At 45.7% G+C, this 25,167-nt stretch overlaps 1 protein-coding gene across 1 annotated transcript in view; it reads right to left on the bottom strand.

Annotated features, from left to right (window-relative positions):
* Window positions 1–2,541: 2,541 nt before the first annotated feature.
* NHLRC2 (NHL repeat containing 2) overlaps window positions 2,542–25,167 on the bottom strand; it is a 167,858-nt gene continuing 145,232 nt past the window's right edge. The window contains exons 7-11 of the mRNA XM_029610452.1: window positions 23,076–23,307; window positions 19,336–19,458; window positions 10,862–11,071; window positions 8,944–9,163; window positions 2,542–6,012 (exon numbers count right to left, since the gene is read on the bottom strand). Coding sequence (XP_029466312.1) covers window positions 5,756–6,012; window positions 8,944–9,163; window positions 10,862–11,071; window positions 19,336–19,458; window positions 23,076–23,307 — 1,042 coding nt within the window. The 3' untranslated portion in view covers window positions 2,542–5,755. The remainder of the gene's footprint in view (window positions 6,013–8,943; window positions 9,164–10,861; window positions 11,072–19,335; window positions 19,459–23,075; window positions 23,308–25,167) is intronic.

Raw genomic sequence — 25,167 nt, 5'->3', positions numbered from 1 at the left:
ATCCAGATATACTATATCAGTTGCCTCACCTTTATCCACATTTATTTATACCCTCAAAATATTTAGCAGATTGGTGAGGCAAAACTTCTTTTGGACTAATCCATGTTTACTCTGTCCCATTAAACCATGTCTATCTATATGTTCAGTAATTTTGTTCTTAATGATAGTTTCTACCATTTTGCCTGGCACAGACATCAGGCTCACTGGTCTCTATTTTCCTGGATCACCGCTGGATTCCTTTCTAAAAACTGGTGTTACATTAGCAACTCTCCACTCTTCAGGTACCATTTTATTCATGAGCCTCCTATGCGAGACCGTATCAAACGTTTTACTGAAATCCAAGTAAAGCACATCAGGTGCTCTTCCTTGATTTAGTTCTCCATTCACTCAATAAAAAAAAAAAAAAATCAGATTTGTCTGACAGGATCTTCCCCTGGTGAATCCATGCTGCCTCGAGTCCAGCAACCCAATGTAGATAGTTCACTATCTTTTTCTTCAGCAGAGTCTCCATTAATTTTTTCCATATCAAGGTGAGGCTAACCGGCCTGTAGTTTCCCACCTCCTCTATCCATAACCGCGCTTCTCCAATCGTGCGGCACCACTCCCGTTTCAAGGGATCTATTGAACAGGTCACGCAGCGGACCCGCCAGCACATCTCTGAGCTCCCTCAGTATCCTGGGATGAACCTCATCAGGCCCCATGGCCTTGTCCACCTTCACTTTTCCCAGCTCTTTCCATACATTCTCTTCTGTAAATGGCGTTTTATCTACCCCACTCCCATCTATGACCTTGTCAACCAGTAATGGTCCTTCTCCAGGGACTTCTTTAGTGAACACCAGACATTTCTTCATCTTTCTCTAGACATTGGCTCATTGTCACCTTTCAATTTTACTACACCACTTCAGGCTGTCTTCCTTTCTCGGATATATCTGGAAAATGTTTTCTCACCTCACGTTACCTTGTTGGCAATCCTTTTTTCCGCTTGACCTTTTGCTTTCCTGATTTCTTTCGTCGTCTCTCTCAGCTTCACCGGCAGGAAATCTGAACGTCCGGCATTAGCAGCGCAGAGCTCGTCCCCTGTGTGCTGCTCCAACAAAGCCATGTCTGTGGACCCCGCCAGCCTATTTATTTATGTAGTAGCATTTGTATTCCACCCGTCTGAAAAGCTTGTTCTCAGTGGCATACAGCATAAATGCAAATGCATAAAACAATACAATTCAGTAACAAAAAAACAAAATCGTGACTGCTTGCATGCAGTGACAAACCATGATCTCTGGAGTTCTTAGTCTTGAATGAATTGAACAACAAATCAAGAAACTCTTTTTATTTTTTTGTCTTTCTGAGGTAAACATTTATCCACTGCCATGGAAGAGAATTCTGGTTCCATGCTGAAGCATTGCCTATCAGAGATGTCAAACCACCACAAATTTCTAGTTCCCACTTGCCCATTAGTTTAACTCTATAGTTGTTTTGTTCATTCCTTAATTTTCTACTTATGTCCATCTCAATATATTCGAGGGCAAAGGACCTGAAGAAATATTTAGGTAGCATAAACATTTACGATGGATTTTCTTTTATTGGTTCAGCACAACTCACATCACTAAAATCAAGATAAACTATTGCCCTTCCCGTGGGCAATAGTTCTCATGTTAGTGAAAAGTCAGCCGATCCCCCCCCAGAATTTCCCAGGTTCTCCAAGCAGTTTCCTACAGCAGATACACTCCCCCTCCCACCACACTTATGCTTTAAAAATATATTTCTTTCAGCCAACAGAACCCTGCAGTCACAGCACCCTTCCTCAAGGTGAATACACTTCTCCAAGGGTGGTTCCTATTTGTTTTATATGCACTGTATATGGGCGGTTTAGGAAGGAACTGAGAAGAAGCACCAGGTAGCTGGAAACAGAAGTTGATGCTCCTGGTTAGTACTGGGTCGTGGTGGTCTAGAAAATATACCCATTGCAGTTTCCGCCTGATTATATAGCGACACACATCTGTCCAACTTTGAGGCAGAAACATCCCCCACCTCACCTGCTGTAGCATGAGTAAGGATTTGCTCACGCTGCCTCTCTCATCCCAGGTTAATGGCTGGAGAACACTGACCCCAACGTCACACGGGAGCTTTCACGTTGCATTCACGGTGCCACGTGTGAGCCAGAGAGAGGACGGGGGAAAACCAGCCACACAGCTCGCGCTTTCCTAATACTTTTGGATTGGACCTGTCTGTTTTGCTGTTCATATTGGTGATTACTGTATGTCTCACTTATCTCTTTTGCCTTTGGTCTTTGTTACGAGTATTGGATGAGTCGGGTCTGTGTTTATATTGTTCTCCGGCCTGAGCTATGTAACCTGGCGACACATAAAATAGGGTGGGGAAAAAAGAAACCCCAAATAGGAGCTTTTCCACCCTGCAGACTTCATCTGGAAAACCCCACCTCACTCTTTCCTAGCAGGTGGGAAGAACCAAAGGAGAGAAAGACACTGCCCTGCCCCAGCCCAGCCATAGGCAAACACTCAAAAAAAGAAATCAGAAACAAGCACAGAAAGGGAATCAACTTTATTCTGCGTGAGAGAGAAAAGACAAAGAGACAGCTTCTTTCTGGTGCCGTACAAAGTGCAAAGGAGACAGGAGCAGCACCGAGGCACTTATCGGAGCAGCAGTGCTGCATCGTTCATTTAAAACAAACCACATCTTTCAGCATTCCCCCTCAGGGTTTTGCTTTTTTTGTTCTGATTTTTATTTCCTTTCTGGGGGGGGGGAATAACTGGTTAAGGTTCCAGAAAGGACTTCCCCTGGAGCTACCGGCACCGTTATGAACGTAAACACGGGGCACTACCGTGATGTGCACGTCCAGATCGCACGCTGATAACACTTCCAGCATGAACATCACGCGATGCAAGTTCCAGGGGAATCGGGGAAGAGGACAGCATTTATTCCATTAAAATATGCAGAAGGCCAAAAGCCGAAGTAACCGAACCAAGAAAAGACGGACGCTGCCCTTCTGGACAATCTGGCGCTGCTGCTTTAATGGAGACTGTTCAAGTTCAGGAGCCTATGTGGCTAGCTGTCAAATTTAAGCCAGTTTTGGTTTTCTTTTTTACTGGTCATTGGGTAGGTTAATTGAAAAGAATTTACTGGTCCATGGAAAAATTAGCCAACCCCCTTCTCAGTCCCTTACCCCACAGATTCTCCCTCCTCTTGGACACGTTCACCCCGAGCTCACGTGGGAGAGGCAAGAGAATTTTTGCCTCTCCCAGCATGTTAGCTCCCGTGCGGACTGCCTGGGACGGGTCCCTCTTCTGCCTCTCACTCACCCGCACTGCCCTGTGCAGAAAGGGGAGGGAAATCCAGTTTAAAAGGACAAGGAAAGGAAGCCTTGGCCAGCCAGGGCACCACCAGCAGGGGGTGGGGGGAAAGCCACTGCTCACTGCTCAACCTCCTTCCCCTTTCATCCAGGCTTGGGAATATCAGGCCTGTGGTAACTAGCCAGCGCTCCCTGGATGCTAGCCCTGCAGTACAGAGCAGGAGTAAGCAACTCGGGTCCTCGAGTGCCATAAGCCAATCAGGTTTCAAGATATCCGGGCTGAATATTCATGAGATGCACTGCCTCCACTGCGTGCAGATGCACCTCATGAATATTCAGTGGGGATATACTGAAAACCCAACCGGCTTACAGTACTCGAAAACCAGAGTGTAGAGTATTGCTTGATCAGGCCAGGCACCTGAACTATTTTGGTGGCCTGCCTTGACCAGAAAAATGGTGGCCGGTGACCCCTGAACTCTAGAAGCCTTGGTAAGAACGCTAAATACTAGTCGACTCTCGATTTCTGTAAACATTTGGCACTTTTTAACTAACCCTTTCTAAAGGAGTCCTACAGGCATCTTGAAGGTGATCTAGGAGCAAAATAATAAAAGTAAAAGAATCCTAAAATAACCGACTCCTAGCAGTGCACTGGTTTGCAGTGAAGCCAGTGATTAAGGCACAAAGCTAAGGAACCTGGAGACCAGGCTGGTCTTCATGCGGAAAGCCCCCATGGGTTGTCTGGGGATGCTGTGAAGGGGGGGGGGGGGGGGGCAATCACGGTGACACTTGGTCGCCAGATTCAGGACCCATGTCTGCAGAGTCCCAGAAGGAGCCCTGGTACTTGGGCCCAGGACCGGTGCAGTCATTATCTGTGGGGAGGGGGGGGGGGGGGGGAGGGTGGTGAATCCCCAGGTGGTTGTGAATGAAGGCTCACGGTGCCAGGATCTCAGCTCCTGGTTCCAACTGAGCTGCAGACCCAAAGGAGCAGGAGGAAACTGCCGGGTCAGAACAAAATAACTCCCCAAAACCTTACAACCTCAATCCTGAGACCCATCTCCATCACCTACTGTGTGACCTTAGGGAAGCCATTAACCCGGGAATTCATCACATTCAGGTTGTAATTGCTTTGGGGGCTAGGGCCCTGTAACCACAGGATTTGGTTTCAAGCGTAATCAAGTCGTTAATATTAGGAATAATGAATTCCAGAACCTGTCCTAGAATTTATGGTTAAACCCCACTTCTGGTTTTCCTTATTAAAAAGGTGTAAATATGGTAAATGTACACTTGTGTTTTGACTGCCTTAAGTGAAAATGTGTAAATTAAATATGCAAATTTGCCAGCCTGTCACCTGAGAGGCTCAGAATGTTTTAGAAAGCTTTACCCAGGCACTTTTTTTAATTAATAAAGCTACTTAACATTTCTGCAAGGAATCCAGAGAGCACCATGGGCTCTTCGAATAAGGCAAAACTTAAACCCCATTTGGCGCTACATCTTCCAATGCATATTTTGTGCAAAAGCTTTTAAAAATAAAACGCAAAAACAACATTTCTCTTACCATTCATGAGCTAGAGATACAAGGAAACAGAGGGGAAAAGAAAAAAGTGTCCAGGGCAACTCCACTTTCAAATCACGCTAGGAAGAAAGTGAAGAATGGGTGCAAAACCCAGGGCCTTCGGCACGGGTAGAGGACGGCCGCTCGCTCACTGGGAGAAATCACCAAGCAGAAGGCTGTTAGTGCAAGTGAGAGTCCAAACCACTGCAAAGGGGGTGATCTGGCTTTCTACAGTCCTGGCAGTGGATATTCTGCGGGTACTGACCCAGAGAACGGGTACGACCCTCTGCTCCACTTTCCATCCTTCTGAGGTCTTCCTGTGGTCGCCAACAGCCCAGGGGATGCAGTAGAACATTCTGTCCAGTTTTGCCTTCATCGCAGCCACAGGTGGAATAAAGCCCCCAAAGGATTGATTCTATTCTGGGCCTTGTTGACTAGTTCTCCATAAAAAAAAAAACAAAACCGCTATTGCGCTCTCAGGCCTTTGGTGTCTAGACTTGAAAAATGCGTCAGAATTTATGGCAAGTTCCGGAACTTGCAGGTCCCTCCCTTGAAATCGCCAGTGATGAAAACGATCGCCAATCCTTCAATCAGAGGACAGCCGCCACCACCACCGACAAAGCACTAACCCGAGCACTCCCACGTCCACCTCACAAGATTGACTGCGTTGATTCGCAGAGCAGAGGCAAAAGTGCTGTGCAGGCTCCTCCGGGCTGTGATCATGGCAGGCGCTTTTCCCCCCCAGCTCAAAGAGACAAAGGCATGTTTAAACTGCTTTCTGTCTTGCACAGCATGACGATTGCTTGAATACTACGGACGGAACCTAAGATTCTCTTTTTTCTCCTCTTCGGCAAAAACATCAAAGCTCTTGTACAAAACTGCGTGCGCTTTTTTGGGATTCAGAACGCGTGAGCCAGCGGCACCCGGGCACTGCACCCTTGGTTGGCGTGAGCTATCTGCAAGGGCTGGGTGAAGGAGATCCCCTTCATCGTGCAGAAGCTGCTGTCCTGGCTGCAGTAATAGAGACAGGCGCCCACGGACAGCACGGCTTCAGAGGACAGGAAAGCGGAAGGGACCACAAGTGGTATGGAAGGCGCTTCAGAGAGGCTCCCAATCTCACCAGTCAGAGTCTGACCTTGCAGGAGCCACTCGTTGTCTGCAAAACAAAAAAAAAGGGCATTATTTCACTTTCAGGCTGCTGAACAGGAGCGGGTACGGACTACGCCTTTTGCAAGGCACCTACAGCGGGGTGAGGAACAGGCATCTTTATCTACAGTATGACGACGAGGTGGCAGCGGACTGAAGGTTATAGCTGGCAGAGAGCCTATTCTTTGGTCCTCTAACATTAGTGCTGCTGGAAAGGTGGAGAGCGAGCTGAACTACATCATATGCGCTCCACCGACGGCCTCCTTCTCATAAATGTACCCGCCTTCATGAATGGGCAGTGATGAATACAGCTTTTTTAGAAACATAGGGACCCATGCTAATTCATGCTAATAATGCCTCGCCCCCTCTTAGTGCTAAGCCATCTCATCTTGCACAGGATCTTTTCCTGGAGGCTGACTTTAGGTTAACCAGCTCAGAGCTACCTGATTTTTGGGGGGGCTGCGTTTCCCTAATAGTTTTTGTGCTTGGTGTCCTATCCACACCAGAATTTCAAGATACGTCACGGGGACGAGGAGGACTTTCACAGGAGTGGGGATTTTTTGATCCGTGCCTATCCCTGGGCTGCACATGTGCATTTCCCGGACCAGAGGCTCCATGAGCTCTGGGTGAAACTTCTTGTCAAACAGGTGGTCTCAGCCCATCTAAAACACCTCCCCTCCCTCAACAAAATGAGTCGCTCTCCATCACTACATCAAGAAGGAGTGGCCTAGAGGTTACAGGCATGGGCTGAGAATCAAAGAAACCAGGGTTCAAATCCCCACTCTCCTCACCTCTAGCTTCCCCTAGTGATCTCGGGCAAATCATTTCATCTCCTGTTAGGTCAGGTACCCACTTAAAGGATAATTTTGCAACTGCTGCCTTAAGCATCATTTGGGAAATCCGGACAGCGTCTTCCTTAAAAGACCACCCCCCCCAGTGTGGCAAACCCCTCCCCCTCAACGCCCTCCTTCCTCTCTCAGGCTCAGAATCCTGCATTAGCTTCCCTCGCCCGTATTCTGCCTTCCTGGCGCCGTGCGCGGTGCGTGCAGTGCACCCAAAACGCACCACCTTGGAGGTCCTCGCCTTGCAACCAAGCTCCTCACAATTTGCTGGATCCAACTTGGTCACCCAACGGTAAAAAAAACAAAACAACCTAAAGGAATTACCAGTTGCAAGCCTTGCAGTAAGAAGAAGCAGGAGTATTGCACAGAGACAGAGGCAATATGGATGGCGGCAAAAACAGAAAAGTCACAGCGGAGCAGGTGAGAGCAGATTTGGCTGCTCTGTTATAACAAATTAACTGCTTCTCTTGGATCTCTTTCACAGAGACTCTCTCAAATGCAAAAGCGGATGGCAGGGATTTAAAGAGCTGGCTGGCTCAGTATTTTATCTATATTTTTGGCATCAGACCACCAAGCTTGCATGAATACCTTTAAGCTTAGCTATACTTTCTAAGAAAGGCCTACTTTCAATACCTACTGTACAAGTTAGAGAAAGAGCTGTGTCGCTCGCGGGGCCTACACTATGGAATGCATTGCCTATGGAGCTGAGATTTCAAGCTGATTGTAAGAAGTTCAGACAGGAACTTAAAGCCTGGTTGTTTGAAAAGGCACATATGGCTGAAAAATGAGGTAGCATCCTGTTTTTAACATTCTTTATTTTAATTTTTATCTGTGTTAGTCCTTTTAACTATTTTATAATAATTGCTTCTTTTATCCCATTATTATTCATAATTTAGCTTTTAATTGTTTAGTAGCTCTGTATGCATTTTTCCTATGTGTTTTTTTAAAAAGCTGTAAACCGTTGTTGTGATGGCTCGTCTGAACAACGGTATAGAAAACTTCCTAAATAAATTATTATAGCTATCCAAAAACGGTCTGGTCTGCACAGCAACGGGTGCTTTTGCGGCCTTTCGAGAATGGTTTGCACAGTGCTTACCCTTTTGAAGGTCCATTGAAAAAATGTATTCAGCTGATAATCAAGTGGAACGATAAGCAGCCTTTCTATTTTTAGGAGGAATTGGCCTTATTTGCCTTGTATCAGGTTAACAGGACACACAAAGTTAATGAAAAGGAATTACTCATAGCTCATACCTCGTCATCGATGGGAGACTCCATCACCATCATCATCATCATCATCATCATGCTCTCTTTCCCATGTAAGTTAGGGGATGAAAGCTAAAAGGCAACCCTGCTTCTCTCTAACTCATAGAAGGGGCAAAGACCTCTTAATTGGACTTATCAGACTGGAGTGAACCTGGGCCATCCTAAAAATTGTTTCATTGCTTTATTTTTGTTGTTGTTGTTTTAAACTTTTAAGATTACATTTTCAAAACATTGCAAAAAATGAAATGTCTGAAACCTACATTTATGATGGACCACGCCAGAAGTTAAGACTCTTTTTTTGGGAGCCTGGCAGGTTTCTCTAGCAATGCTGTGCGCTTCCAGCTTAATCAGAACCGGCTTCTGTTAGGTTACGGTGTCATGAACCTTCAATTCACAGCTACGACAACTCAGTCCGGGCAGCACAAACTGCAGCTCTCGCTGGCCAACCATAAATCAGTTACTCCGAGCTGCTGGCGTGTTTAGCCTGGTGCCCAACGTCCCTGAAGACAAAGGGGCTTCCAGGCGTTGGACCCTTCTTGTAGCACGAGCTATCCATTTATTCTGTCCAAGGTGGCCACATTTGATAACCTCCTTTACTAGGGGGATTCTTTTAGGTTGCCTTTGATGGATTATATATCTTTTTTTTCCAGCCATGCTATGGTTAGTATGAAATAAACCCATTGTTCTTGACAACTTTGATTTGCAGTATTTTACATGTTAACGTGTACTGGATGAGATAAAAGCCCGAGGGAACATTAATGCCGGCAGCTGGCACTTATTTTACTGTGTGAAACAAAACAGCCGAAAATCTGAGCAAAGCAATCCGAAGCATTTACCTTCCGCAGTGAGAAACCAGAAACTGGGAGCTCCCTCCGTCAGCTTGGACCCCGCGGGAAGAACCAGCTGGAGTGAGAAGTGGAGCTCCTGCCCGGGCCGTACGCTCAGGGAAGGCAGCTGAACGCAGGGGGCGGATTTAGGCAGCTTTGGCACCTTGAACGGCGGCGGCGGCATCGGGTTATCGACCATATCAGAGGCCTGCGATGTCAGGATAGGCAGCTAAAAAAAAAAAAAAAAAAGGCTTTTTTTTAATTCACGGCAGAACACTTCCTATCTTGGCTTTTTGGTAACGGACGATCTATTTCAAGGTACCGAGATTTGCAAACCCGTTGCAGAGGTTCAGGGGAAGACTGTGATATCTAGCTGATATTTATACCCTCCAGTTCTTGCCATTCCTCACTTCAAGTTTCTTTTGCGCAACCCAAATAGGATCACAACTGACATGGAGGTGAGAAATATTTAGTTGGTACAGGACTGTGATCTTTTCTGATTTTGACTGGAAACTGCTTTGATTTTATACTGAAAAGCAGTATATCAAATATGAGTGATTCAGCTATCTACCAAAGCATGGCAACAGGTACCTGACATGCAGAATTTCTGGACAGAAAAGCGATCTGTGGCAACCCGGATCTTTCCAATCCTAGCGCAAGGCGGCACTTTTACAGAGGAAAGGGAGACAGCGCAGCAAGGCACCGTACAAAGTCAGCATGCGGCGTGGGAAGAGTCTTATCGGAAAGTTCAGTTCGATGACGACTGGATCGCAAGGAAAAGTGGAAGTGCGAATACATCTGACTCTTCCATTGCCTGCAGCTGTCAGGGCCCCCTGAAAGGTTCTCACGCCTCCAAATACAAACGAAAAACGTGACAGATGAGATTCTCTTTCACGGCGGCTGCTTCTCTTCTTCCGCGGCACTCAGCAGACGCTGGGGAGTGTACCCTATTCACTTTGCAGATGGGAATGGCAGCGCCACGCTATAACCCAAGACAAGATTACAAGACACCCCCCACCCCCCCAGGAATATTCTTTATCTGCTGCGTAGTAAGTGAATGCTCCTGGGTTACTGTGCGTCGCTTGCAGAAGGCAGCGCAGCTGAGCTTCCACTTGACCACCGAACAGAAGATAAAGCGAGGGAGCTCGCTTGCTTGTAACGGGTGTTCTCTGAAAGCAGCGGGTGCCACACAGAGATTTCTGTCAAGGCGGAAAAGGCTTTCGCTGCCCGTGCAGGGTGGTCCCTGCGGGTTCCCTCCATTCCCATAGGATTGCTTTAACGGGGGAGGGGGAGGGTTTGTGAGACAGCGAACACCTGTTACAGGGAATAACGCCTGCATATGACGACCTGCTGCTGCTGCTGCGGCGACTTCCTGGGAGATAACAAAAAGAGCCCTGGGACCCTTCTTTCTCCCCTGCCAGCAGTCTCAACCCGAGCGTCTCCTTGCCACTGTTTCAGCCCTGCCTCCAGAGTCTGCTGGGAGACTCTCTCAGTGCAAAAGCACGGCTTATTTTAAGCCTTGCAGGAAATCTCTAAAGTAGACAGGAAGCCTCAAACTTTCCAGCTCATGGAAAGCATTCGCTGCGCTAAACGAACGGCTGCCATTGCCATGCTCCCTATTCCAGACAGGAAGCCTCAACTTTCCAGCTCATAGAAAGCATTCGCTGCGCTGAACGAACAGCTCCCTATTCCAGCTGAACACTAAATCATGGATAGCTCTAGAAGAGGGCAAGAGCTGCATTTGCTGGGCTAGCAGCTGTTCTGAAATGCAAGCTTCAGTAGCCCTGAACATGGCAGCTCTAGCTCTCCTCTGCTGGTTTCCTTTCAACACATCCCTCTCCCCTTTCTGGCTGGTGCACGGTCTTCTTTTCATCCACTCCATCGCCCTGCTAGGAAATCTCTCTGCAACCCTCATGTTTTTCCTTACCACAGATACCACTCTGGTGTCCAGGTCCAGCACTTTGATCTGATGATTATTTGTGTCTGCCACGTACAGCGAGTGCCCATTTCCTCCCACACACAGGCCTCCTGGTTCATTAAACGCCGACTGCACGAAGTTTGCTCCAGGGACATTCCCAGCTTCTCCTGTGCCTGCCAAGGTTGCGCAGTTTTTAGATTTGGGATCTATAACTTTAATCTGGGCAGGAAGAGAAAAGGGGAAAAAAACAATGGAAGGTGAGCACAAAAGCCACGCGTGATGTTACCCTAATCTTCCATACAGAGAAGAGTCGGCAGTTACCCCACACTGCTAAACACAACAAGCAAAAGGGGAACCGCAAAATGCAAGTATCAGATCAAAACAGCCTTTACTGTAAAGAGTATAAAAGGTGTCAGAAGCCTGTGGGTGTATCTGGTAATAAACAGATCACCCGGACACTTCAGTCACTCACCTTGAAAAGTAAAGGAGGATTTTTTTTAGCAGAGTTTCAGATGCAAATAAAACTATTTAAGGAAAGACAGCAGTCTTAGTGTCTCTGCAGGAAGCTTTTTGCAGAGATACTAAGACTTCCTGCAGAGACACTAAGACTGCTGTCTTTGGTTAAATAGTTTTATTTGCATCTGAAAGAAACGCTGCTAAAAAAAAAAAATCCTCCTTTACTTTTCAAGGTGAGTGACTGAGATGTCCGGGTGATCTGTTTATTACCAGATACACCCACAAGCTTCTGACACCTTTTATACTCTTTCCAGTAAAGGCTATTTTGATTGGATACAAATATTCTTCCAAGCCAGCAGCGATGACATAAGAATAAGGCGTCATGCACCATTATTCCTAACGACGTCCATGTGCCAATTTCCAGTGGAGAATGAAGGCGCGCGCCAACACTCAGTATTCCTTCCCTGAGCCATCGAAGAGAGATCAATAATCAACCCCAGTCAATTACATGCTAAACTCTACGGTCACGTGGAAGCATCACCGCTAACTACAGTGACTCACACTTGTGTGTGTGGTGGGAGGGAGGGGAGAGTTCAGCGGAGAGAAAGTTTGTGAGAGAGAGAAAAAGCAGCAGTAAGTTTACCATGAAACCAGACTGGATGAGCCCAATTAGGCTTTTTTTTTTGTTTGTAAACATCTTTCTTTAAGAAACCACGGTCACAACGTTAGCTGATCCATGAAGTCAAAACCTGAAAACATCTTGACCATTCTATTTCCCCAAACCTAAATTTACAAATTCCCAAAATAACGTTAAAAAAACATCCCCATCAGAACATTACAGAGAGGAAAACCATGGCAAAAGGTTGCTGGATCATTATCTGTTCTACCGATCACACGCGTCATTATATTTCAAATTATATAACAGCCATGCAACGATTACACAGATTAATTGACAATATAGTGCACTCGCCTTTGAATATCTACTGGTACAGACATAATACATGATCCTCACAATTTATATAACATTTCTTGCATTCTCAGATTTCACAACTGACAATAGCAGAATATAAATCTAACTAACTCAGGCCGATACAGTACAGTGCGCTCCGATGGAGCGCACTGTTAACCAGCATTTGGACGCACGTTTTGCACGCGCTAGCTTTACCCTTTATTCAGTAAGGGGTAATAGCGCGTCCAAAACGCGCGTCCAACCCCCCGAACCTAATAGCGCCCGCAACATGCAAATGCATGTTGATGGCCCCCGTGCGATTCAGAAAGCAAAATGTGCAGCCAAGCCGCACATTTTACTTTCAGAAATTAGCGCCTACCCAAAGGTAGGCGCTAATTTCTCCGGGCATTGGGAAAGTGCACAGAAAAGCAGTAAAAATTGCTTTTCTGTGCACCCTCCGACTTAATATCATGGCGATATTAAGTCGGAGGTCCCGAAAGTTTAAAAAAGTAAAAAATAAAAATAAAAAAACATTTTTAGTGGGTCCGCAGCTCGAAAACCGGACGCTCAATTTTGCTGGCGTCTGGTTTCCGAACCTGTGACTGTCAGCGGGCTCGAGAACCGACGCCGGCAAAATTGAGCGTTGGCTGTCAAACCCGCTGACAGCTGCCGTTTCCATCAAAAAAGAGGCACTAGGGACGCGCTAGTGTCCCTAGTGCCTCTTTTTACCACTGGGCCTAATTTAAATAAATCAAAATACTATATCACGCGCACAGGAGAGTGTCCTGTGCATGCGCCCGCTCTCCCGCGATTTTACTGAATTGGCCCGTAATGAACTAAATAAAAACACTTAAATTCCACGAGATGTAAGCACCGCATCTCTGGCTTCCACATAAGAAGATCAGGACCGTTGTTATCAAGCCGCCTCGTTGAAATACAACTCTTAGCCGCCAGGATGGTTTTTAGTACACGCACAGGTGAATTTTAACAGACACTACATATGTACTGTAAACGTAACATACTACTGTAGCAATTTTCAAAAGCCCACTTGCGTGGGTAAAGTGCTTTTTACGCATCTAAAACCATGTTTTAAGCACGTAAATGCTTTTGAACTTCAGGCCCATAATACATGATATCTCCCAGATAAATGACCAAGAAAACAGAAAGATGCTGTGCTCAGCATCATTTATTTTTAGTTTGTACCTCAATGGGATGTAAGAGTCTCCCAGAACTGCTGAAAAGACCTACAATCCCCGAAGCAACAAACTAAGGTTGCATTGTCCTGGGCACACTTTAAACATTTACTAGACTTCGCAATATGAGATTTAAAGGCTCAAAAGGGCATAAAGATCGCCCAGTGCATGACCTCAATTGCAATTCAGGGGACACAGCATTTTCAGTTTTATATACCAAGGTATTAACAGTTATAGAGACCTTCGTGAGCAATTTGAACTTTGAGATCCTTTGCCTAAACATCTGCTAATGCAGAGAATAATTGATAATCTTAACTACTTTGTAAAAATGTGTAGAGACGAGACAACGTGCTTTTTCCAGCTTTATAAAACTGCATTAGCCTTTGAAGTACGGTGAAGCAAGCCTAGAAGAAGATGGCTTCAATGCTTTAATTGAAGACAGGTTCACTACGCAGAAGTCAGACGACTGCAGACGTCATGTGTCTGAGATCACCAGATCGTGCACTATCCTAAGTCCTGAAGCCTCAGGAGCTTGAAAGCCAGGATACACGATGCCAGGTGGAAATAACACGTTACCTCTGATAGAAGATGTCACCTGAGAGATTCCTCAAGCTTCCTACGCATTTCCATATAGACCTGGCAGCTCTCAGCTCTTCTCCCCTGACACCTAGATCTCAAATTTATAGGAGAGGCAAAGTGCAAGTCTTCATCTAGATCAGAAAAACGTCGTCCGTCCAGCAACCCGTCCCCGAAGGATGTCAATAAACGGGCAGTACCTAAAATCTGGAAAAACCCCTGCCTCCCTTATCCCTGGCCGCCAACAGTTTAAAAAGGGGGCATCCTAGCTCTTCTATTTTTCCACAAACATTTTACACGCAGGGATGGTAACTTTCAAACAGCTACGCGTATAGTATTTTATAACCGCATGTACGATATACGTGCGTTTTACAAACTACGCGCATCTCCAACCCACAACATACGCATATGAAGGCTTACACGCGAGTACATGCAACGCGCTGAAAACCACGCATATCAACGCACTGAGCGCATGAAGTCTATTTTAAAACTATACACGTGCATGTTTTAGGCAGAAAAGAAAAACAGGTTTTACGTAGGTCAGCCAATTTTTAAACGGGGGCGTAAATGAAATTAACCAGGTCACCGGGACTTTCCTGGTTCTTCAGCTTGAACTCTCCCCAGTTCACCCAGAGCTCCCAGCCAGTCAGTAAAACACGTTTGATATCACTTATGCCAGATAATTAGCAGATGTAAAAATACTCAACTAAATTGGCAAATGTACGCACTCCTTTTAAAACAGCAACTTACCTGCGCGTGGGCTATGACCGCGAACAGCCCTGGACTGCTCCTTTTTTTTTTTTTTTACATGTGCGTGTGAAAGCGAAACTCCGCACATATTTTCGACTTCTATAAAATATGGATTACGCGAGCACACACTCATTTTCCTGCGCTTAAAGTTTAATTGTAAAAGTCCAGCACGTGCATCAGTTAGGAGATGTATGTATATGTCAGGCTTGCACTCGCCGAGCACATTTTAAAAGCCATCGAGATATGCGTGTAACCTCCTGGCGTGCGCGCGTACATCTCAGAAGTTTTCAAAAAGGGGCAGGGTGTGGTTTAGGCAGGGCGAGGGCATTTCGGGGGCATGCAAATACGCGCCCCGGCACACGCTGAGGTCCCCTGCCGTGCCATTTTACTTCTGCGATGGCTGACGTATAAGTGATAAAATAAAGAAAACCAGGCCAATCGGCCAGTTTTAAAGGGTGGGGGCTAACCAAGGGGAAGGAACTGAGTGAAATGGGAATGGTGTCAGTACGCATCCCTTTTAAAATGTCCCCATTTCCACCGTAGACTTGGCGTTTGCGTGCACGTGTGCGCGCCCGGCTAGCCTGTTTTATAACATGCGTGCATATGCGCGTGTATGTTATAAAATGGCTGCGTCCCTGGGCGCAGGCCAACACGTGCGCCGGTTTCAAAATTCACCTTATAATGTTTTGAAAATTCACCCGATAGCATTTAAAGTTTAGATATCTTTCCTTAAGAATACCAGCATCAGCATTTGCAAAGCATAATTTTGGGGAAAAGAATCCTCTTTAAAGAGCAATTCTGCCCTGTAGTAAGGGAAAGTCCATCCATCTCTGCGATCTACTCTGAAAGGCAGATAAGAAGGGGGAAATATTGCATGAATACCAAAGCTTAGGATTTCTAGGAATCACTAAACCTAAATCTTTAATGGTGTCACCTGTTAGGGAAAGTGAAGACCTTGGGCATGGGAAAGCTCAGAGGCCTTCACAATCTGTTGGGGAGCGCTAGGAGAGTGGTCCCATTTCCAAGGAGATAGTGTGCCCTTAGACCTCGGCACTACCCCAGAGGACTCCAAGGCAGAACAGAGGCTGGTGAGACATGTCCGAGCCTGGGCTGAGACCAGGAAGCCAGGCCCCTGCTGACCTGCACAGCCTCAGTGAGACCAACCACGCAAGGTTGGTCTCAGAGTGGTCATCCGACTAACTCCAAGCCCTTTCAGACCTGCCGCTGGGAACGGCAAAGGCAGCTGGCCGGACAGGAGGCGAGGGCGGACGAAGGCTCTGGAACATGAAGACTCAAGACAAGGAACTTGGAGACGTGAAGACACAGATGAGAAGCTTAGAACGTAAAGACTCAGACAAGAGGCTTGAGCATGAAGACTCAGGATCAAGGTTCAGGAACAAAGTCAAGTACTGGGTTGAGGCTGCGATGCAGCACGCCCTACACAGTCCACCACAGGGCAGACCCATGGGACTAGTCACAGACCATGCTTGAGTGCGAAGCAGACTCCAGACGAATACATGGAAGATGAAGCCAGAACATGGTGAAGATTCAGTAGAATCCTGCACCGAGATGCGCCCTACACAGCCGCCCATGGCTGGTCACAGACCACGCTGGAACGGAGCAGGTTCAGACAGAGTCTTAGGCATGGACGGAGCAGCCACAAGAACATCCAAGGGCTGAGACGAGATTCAGGGTAAGGGACCAAGACGAGACTTGGCTTCAGGCATGAGACAGGGGACCAAGACAAGACTTGGCTTCAGGCGAGGATTTATTTATTTATTTTATTTAAAAATGTTTATATACCGCCTTTACAATTCAAAAGAATTAATCAAAACGGTTTACAACTAAACATACATAATAAATAAACTTAAAAATGCGACAAATTAAAACTAAAATAAAAATAATAGCACAATAAACATTCATGCCCTACGACTTTAGACAGTAACATTGAATTGACTATAAAGTATTATTTCTTATGGATATTGTCTGTTTGAAAGTAGATAGTGACATGTGGGAGATAAGTGAATGTAAATTTTATGAGTTAGAGAATAAACTGTAGGCTTTCTGAAATAAGTAGGTTTTTAGTGATTTTTTTAACTGTTGTGTAGAAGAAGTAAGGCGGAGGAAATCTGGGAGTGTATTCCATAAAACAGGGCCTGCTACTGAAAAAGCCCTTTTTCTAGTTAATTCATGTTTTGCCAGTTTGATGGTAGGTACGTCTAATAGATTTTTGGAGAGAGATCTGAGATGTCTGGAAGGTTTTTATATACGGATGACCCTCCAGAGGCTTGCACTGCAGATGAGAAGACAGGCTCATGCCACGAAGTGACGAGACACGACATGGCACACCAGAAGAGGTAGCAATGAGGAATCACGGGTCCAGGAAGCAGAAGCGGAGACTAGGCATCAGGAAGAAATATCAGGAAGACCACGAAACATTAGGAAGACCACGAAACATCAGGAGAAGACGAGGGATAATCCAGAAGAGACCAGGAACATGATGAGGGATCCCATGAAGATGAGAAGTCCTTGAGAGGAACTAACTCCTTGCGAAGGCAACTAAGGACTGGAAGCTGGGCCCTTAAATAGGGCTGAAGATCAGGAAACGCCCTGGAAGGAGTCCAGGTGGGGCCCTGGGCATATCCGGCCCCGGGCCCTTTAAATCTGTGAAGGAGGCGTGGCCTGCGCCTTAGGAAGACAGGAACAGGAAGTATCAGAACCATGGTCAGCGGCCAGTGCAAGGAAGTCGAGCAGGCCGCTCAGGCCCGACGCTGGGACAGTGGCGTCCTGGCTGCGGAACAAGCAGCTGAATGTGGCTTCCTGCAGCAGGTGATGCTGGGAATTGCAGCCTCCGGGCCGCGAGGAAGATGACGTTGGCGGCGGCTCCTGCCACAGGAAGAAGGCAGGCTCACTGTGGCTCCATGCTGCAGAAGTAGTCGGCGCCTCCGTGCCACGTTGGTAAGTGCAGGAATGTAACATCCCTTGCTCGCTGTGATGGGAAATTCTCCCATCCAACAGATAATGTTCCCAAAATACCCAGTGCTTCTGACTTCCCCCAAACCTACCATATTTCTCAAAAACATTTAGGGTATTTGGCAAAGATGGCTTGGGCATCGGGAAGAAGTAAAAGCAGGTCAAGAGCAAAAAGAAGGCCCTTCAGAGACTGGGCAGCTTCATTCATGCCACCAACTCCTTTCTCATGTTCCAATTTAATAACCAGAAACTCCAACGTCAAAACAAACAACAGAGGAGAAAGACGGCATCCCTGTTGGGTTTTCTCTCTGACAGGAAAGCACTAGCAAAAATATGCGCCATAGGACTGGAATAAAGAACGTTGATACAGTCCAAGATAGTTCCTGCAAATCCACGTTTAATGAGTACAAATTCCAAGATATCCCCATCAGATGCTTTCTCTGCACCAAATCCGACCAATACTGGATCACAAGCATGCTTCTAATTCCAACAGCAACCTGCACACGTTGTCCTACCACGGACAAAACCCAACTGCCCAGAACAGATCAACCTCGGCAGTATAAATATAATTCTATGTGCAAACAATTCATGAATATCTTAGACCTAATTGCTCTTGAGCTGTCACGCCATTATCTACTTTGTTTGTGGCCAATTCATCTTACAGACCAGGCTACCCTGACTTCCATCTGCAAAACTATTTTTCTTCTGTCTTGTACCAATATTACAATTTGAGAAAAGAACATTTTAGTGCTACAAAAAATGTTGATAAAACCGCAAGTCATGGCAAATATAGCAAAAAATGATTACTGTTTTTACAAAAATAATGCTAATAATGTGGGAAGGCCAATGTTAACATTACAGGCTCCTAAAGGATTTCATGGGATACCTGACAGGCAGTGACGGCCCCTGCTGCTTTTTCAGTGGCCTTCAGCTTGACCAAAGTGTAGGGGGTAGTTATGACCTCGAGCAGGGACCTCAAACGCCGTCCTTGAAGGCCACGTACCAGTCAGATTTTCATGATTTCCACAATGAATATGTATGAGACCTGTTTGCATACTGTGGAGGCAGGGCACTCAAACAGATCTCACGCACTGTGGAAACCCTGAAAAACCGACTGTATTACGGCCCTTAAGGATCCAGCTTGGGGACCCCTGCTTTGGAGCTTGCAGAAGTGAACCAGGACTTGTTGCTCGTGTGGTCAAGTCCTGCTCCCCTACCGATTCTCTGGGAACTGGGGCAAGGCCCTTTAGCTGTTGGTGTCTCAGTTTGCCCAGCTGAACCTACTTGATATCATTGTTTCTTCTCCACCTGGGGACAAAATGGTTGCTGTCCTTTCCACGCTATTCAAATTGCTGAAGCACTATAAATTGTAATGCACACTGCTATCTTGTTGGGATGAAATATATATATACATACACACACAAATATACATACACACAGAAATCAAATTATGATTAAGAAGCTAGGATCTTTGCATAGTCTAACACACATATACAGTGTAAATGCCGCCTGGTGCACTGGGAATAGCATTTTGTTATGAAAAGCAAACAGACAATGATTTGTGGCGTGCCTTTAACGAGACTCACCTTGTGATTGTAAGAATCCGCTACATACAGTAAACTTCTTTTCTTGTCCCAGGTCACCCCTAGGGGGTGCTGCAGTTTGGCATTCACTCCTGCCCCATCAGCATCGCCGAACGCAAACAAATTCTGAAGGGAAGAGAGAAGGGAATTCGGCCTGTGTTTGAAAGGAGTGCGGCTGACAATCCTTGCATGCAAATCAAAATGAGCTTCTTTGTAATTTTAGGTTCTGAGGTGGCTTCACATCCAGTTCCATCTGGTCAACCATCAACATAAAAACACACCCAACAGCATACAGAGAAGTCTGCCAGTGACGCCCACATATAGGGCAGTGCATTCCTGGTCCTCATGGACAGAAGACCAGATCTCGCATACCCAGGATTACATCTGTGCTTTTAACAAGAGGTCGAGGGAGCTCAGTACCACATAGGAATACGGATTTCACTCTATAAAGAGTGCTAACCTACAAGGGCTCACGCTTCTACGGATGACAGCGGGGATATATGCTTAGCAGCGTAGGCTGGCTACCTGGGAGGACTGGATGAACCAGTTGGTGTTTATTTGCTGTAATCTAGGTTATGTTTTTTGTGTTGTGTACTTCTAGACCTTGTGTGAAGCACTTACATAATGATCTAAAATGGAAAATGAAACATGCTGTTTAAGTTATATTTAACATAATGACTGAGCAGGCTGTAGATCCCTGGCACAAGGGCCTTCCCTCCTGGGTGCAAAACACTTTCGTTTTCTACAGCATCGCATTCCCAGCGCCTGTCACCCAGAGGAAATCATTGGAGCCATCCTGCTAGATAAGAAATTGGCTGCAATTCAAAGGCAATGATGACTTAACCTTTAAGTATGGGAACAGCTCAGCCAATCCTAGCCTTGTTGTGTAAACAGTGCATGTTTTTAAAGCACTAATCTGCGAGATGAGATGAGATGAGATAGTACTTGCTGATGGGATCTGCCCTGAGATTTTCAGGTCCTTTATCATTACAGTTTACAGCTCAAACTGTGAAGGGAATCTTTTGTTTCAATGGATGACTTTTCTTGTTTACTTGTTTCAAGTTACGGTTGCATAAAGCAGTTGCGTAGCAATGTGAGATCCAGAGTAAACACATAATGCAACAAACAAGCTATCTGCACAACCTCTCTGCATTAACTAAACAGAATCACACAGCTTTAAAAAGGTTCCAGTTTCCCCACCCTAGGCTGGGCGTGGGAAGTGGCCTATTAGAAGTGGCACAGGGGCCAGCCAGTTGTGTGTCATTGCAATGGAGGAAGATGCTTACGGGTCTTCCAGACTATACTGGCGATGACTGGGGAGTGTAAACCGATATCGATATGGGATGCTGACACTGATTTCCTCCTAGTTACCCTTTTTAATCTCTCCTGCGCTATGCTGTAACATATCCACTAATGCTTCTAATAAGAAAACAGAGAATCTGACAGCAGACAAAAACATGCAGATCCACCTGGCCTGGCCATTTTCCCTGCTTCCGGCAAGTCCTACTTATCTCTGGCTTTACCCTTACTTTTCAGCTGTTAAGGATTCTCGGTGCTTGTCCCCTACTTTCTTGGATTCACCGAGAAGTCGTTACATGCTTCATCCTCATCATCACTGTTTGTTTAGGACACGCTTTTCCAGTCGTGGAGTTCAAAGAAAGTTACAGATAGAACCATTCTGTACAGCGTAATGCTAGGCCCGCTAAAGCGATATGAAATACAAATAGAACCGCTGAGAGTGGTGCTCTACAATAGTCCAAGCTAGCTACAGCAGGAAAAATATAATGAATGAAACTATTTCCAACATAACATTCATAATTTAAAATAACAAAATACAGATAAAATACAAAAAACAAAAAAATAAACCCAACAGAAAATGAAATAAACATAAAACTAAAATCCAAAATAACTTCAATAACTCCCAAAGAACACCTTGTCTTCAAAGGATTCTCCACTTACTCACACCAATCCAGGTAAAAATCACCTCACCTTTGAACACAAAATTGTCTTCACTTACTTCCAAAATTTCAGAAGAGTCAATTCAACGCTAACAGACCCTGGCATCGCATTCCAAGCCACTGGAGCTACCTGTAAGAAGGCTCACATTGCATCAAAAAGCATCCCTGTAATGACCTTAACTCCCGACCTGGCCTATGCCATATAAGCCCAACACATAGGTATTTAGGACCATTTCCCTTCAGCGATCGAAACATGAAGGTCAGCAGCTTAAATTTAGCTCTGAACGATGGGGAGTCGGCGGAGTCCTGCAAGCTGAGGAGAGGCTCTTTCAGATTTAGATTTTCCCATAATCATGCTGCCATATTTTGGATTTATGGGTTAGCTCTCCGGCAACCCAACATACAGCATGTTCCAAAACTGAAATTACAAGGGATTTACAGCTTAGAAATCCAAAAGAGGATGCAGCTGTCACACTATCTTTAACTATAAATAAGCTCACTGTGCTACCAGTCCAATATAAGGCACCAAAGAAACGCTAGAATCCAAAACAACCCCCAAACTCCTAATCTTAGTAGAAATGGGAACAGCATGCTCCCTCAACAATAGGTTAGATGGTCAGCGCTAACAGCCTTGCCACATTATTCTCTACAAACAAAAGCTCAGTCTTGTTCTTATTCAGAACCAAATGGCTCTTCTAGAACCAGCAAGACAGGTCTTCCAAACAAAAATAGAAAAAAACCCCCCAAAACTGCCTCATCCATACAATACAGACACTAGTTAGAAGTCAACATAAGAGGGCACTGGTTAAATAAAAGTATAATAGAGCTCCATTCTGTTAATTAATAGTTTGGCCGAGGAGATAAATAGTTTGAGAGGTAGAGGGGCTATACAGAAAGTTTAGCAAGGTTAGTGGTTAGTGCAAAAAGCTGCCTCAAAGAGCCAGGTTTTCACCAGTCTTCTGAAAGAGAGCATTCATTTATTTAAAAAATTATTTCGCACATATCCAATGTTCAAGGTGAGGAACAATAAAACACACATAAAATCAAAAATAAAAACATTTCAAAATCAATACAAAAAACCAGGACAAATAACATGGCTGAATAGGTCCGAGGCAAGTCTGAAGTTGGGTGGTAGAGAGAGTCGCACAGAGTGGGGATTTCCTTGTGTTGAGGAGGCACATTGTTCTGGGGATGGCACTACTAGGGGAGACTATGCCAAGAGCTGGATGGAGTCCTACTTCCCTCCAACTTTATATCATGATCCTCTACCTAGCAATGCCTGCCTTTTGTGCACTCTTTGTATCCTTGGTGTTTCTGAATACTTGGCAATCTCCCAACAATCTCGCCTCTTTTTCTGGGTACAATTTCTCCTCACAGAGCTTGCAGATTTTGGCAGTTCTTTTCTAGCCTCACTCGGTCCTCATCCTCAAGATATGGTCTTTAAATCTGCAAATAATGGCCCAGGTGAGTTCCCACTACAATGACTTGGCCATGCATGTTTTAAACGATTTCAAACTAAATGTCTGCAGGTCCCAATGAAATGGTTTTGTTAGTTGGATAATGCTAAAACCTTATTCAAACCTTTTTTTGTCAGTACGTAAATCCCCTCTGTCTGGCAGAGAAAGACACAAGTGAGACCTACAATGAACAGGGTTGGTCCTTATTCAATTCATTTACTTACAAGTTCCTACATGATGCCAGCCTGAAACGCTCATAATTATTTACATAAGATTGAATTATGAACAAGTGCGTAAATAAAATTAAAAACCCCACAATAATTCTTACCGATGGATCTCTCTCTCCTCCTGCAAGAAGTTTCACTGCTCCATCTTTCAATGAGATGGTCCTCACCGTGCTGCTCTCGCTGTCTGCCACAAACAGACAGTTCCAGGGTTCTTCCAAGGACACAGAGAGGCCAGAGGGCTGAGCAAAGCCGGCTTTGTGGGGGTACGCGTTGTTCCTGCTCTCTTCAACCCCACTGCCAGCAAACCGAACGCAGGCTCCTTTCGGTAAGTCTCTGGTGGAAAATAATTACCCAGATCAGAAGTTAGCTGGAAATACTTGCCCAAACATAATTCAATTAATTACATCAATAAATAAGAGATGGCACACAACTGCGGCATTTAAAATTTTATTTTCTCTGTTCGTTGGCCAATACTTCACCAGCTCACTCATTAATCAACAAGACTCACCATGAAATATACAGGGACAACAACCAAAAACTGCATTATCAAAATAAAAGTGCTGAGGAATACAGCAAATCCTTCCTGGAAAGTAAGATAACTCAAAAGATACATGGCCAGTTTGGAACACAGAAAGTTAAAACCAACTTTTCCCTGCACTCAGATGCTACTTAATGAAAATGCATTGCTTGATTACCCGCTTCACCTTGTAAGAACATAAGAACATGCCATGCTGGGTCAGACCAAGGGTCCATCAAGCCCAGCATCCTGTTTCCAACAGTGGCCAATCCAGGCCACAAGAACCTGGCAAGTACCCAAAAACTAAGGGGTAGATTTTCAAAGGGGTACGCGCGTACCCCCCGAAAACCTACCCCAAACCCCCCCTGCGCGCACCGAGCCTATTTTGCATAGGCTCGGCAACGTGCGTAAGTCCCGGGGCTTCCAAAAAGGGGCGGTCGGGGGGCGTGGCCAGGGGGCACAGTTTGGGATTGGGGGCATGTCCAGGTGCGTGTGGGCGGTCCAGGGGCGTGGCCGAGCGCCCCGACACAGCGGCATGTGTTGGGGCCTGCTGCGCCGGCACGCGTAGGTTACTACTGCCCGGAGGCAGTAGTAACTTTCCAATAAAGGGAGGAGGGATAGAAAGAAAGTTCCCTCCGAGGCCGCGCCAATTTCGGAGCGGCCTCGGAGGGGCCTCAGAGGGAACCTCAGAGGAAACCTCGGAGCGGCCTCAGAGGGAACGGGCAGCGCGCGCAGGGCTCGGCGCGCGCAAGTTGCACAAATGTGCACCCCCTTGCGTGTGCCGACCCCGGATTTATAAGATACGCGCATATCTTATAAAATCCAGCGTACTTTTGTTCGCTGCCTGGTGCGCGAACAAAAGTACACGCGCATGTAAATTTATAAAAATCTACCCCTCAGTCTATCCCATGTTACCGTTGCTAGTAATAGCAGTGGCTATTTTCTAAGTCAATTTAATTAATAGCAGATAATGGACTTCTCGAACTTATCCAATCCTTTTTTAAACCCAGCTATACTAACTGCACTAACCACATCCTCTGGCAACAAATTCCAGAGCTTAATTGTGCGTTGAGTGAAAAAAGAACTTTCTCCGATTAGTTTTAAATGTGCCACATGCTAACTTCATGGAGTGCCCCCTAGTCTTTCTATTATCTGAAAGAATAAATAACCGATTCACATCTACCCGTTCTAGACCTCTCATGATTTTAAACACCTCTATCATATCCCCCCTCAGCCGTCTCTTCTCCAAGCCGAACAGTCCTAACCTCTTCAGCCTTTCCTTATAGGGGAGCTGTTCTAGCCCCTTTATCATTTTGGTAGCCCTTCTCTGTACCTTCTCCATCGCAATTATATCTTTTTTGAGATGCGGTGACCAGAATTGTACACAGTACTTAAGGTGCGGTCCGCTCTCTACCAATGTCATGAGCAGAGAGAATTTCATGGCGTTTTCACTGAGGATCATCTTACTGGTAAAGCTAAGTGCTTGAAAGTCACAGAGGAGACAGATATGAGTGCCACGGGTGGAGGGCCAAGGCTATTAAGGTCCTTCATAATGACAGTATCCCATTCCAGAAAAAGATGACAAACTTGTCTCTCTGACCCGCAAAATGAATTCCCCTGGTCCAAATACTTTTCAGGCCTGTCCCTCATTTCTCTCAACTGATCATTCAAATGTT

Source organism: Rhinatrema bivittatum, chromosome 7 (genome assembly GCF_901001135.1).
Source record: "Rhinatrema bivittatum chromosome 7, aRhiBiv1.1, whole genome shotgun sequence".
NCBI lineage: Eukaryota > Metazoa > Chordata > Amphibia > Gymnophiona > Rhinatrematidae > Rhinatrema > Rhinatrema bivittatum.
Note: the sequence above shows the minus strand (reverse complement) of the source record. Positions and strands in the feature narration are given on the sequence as shown.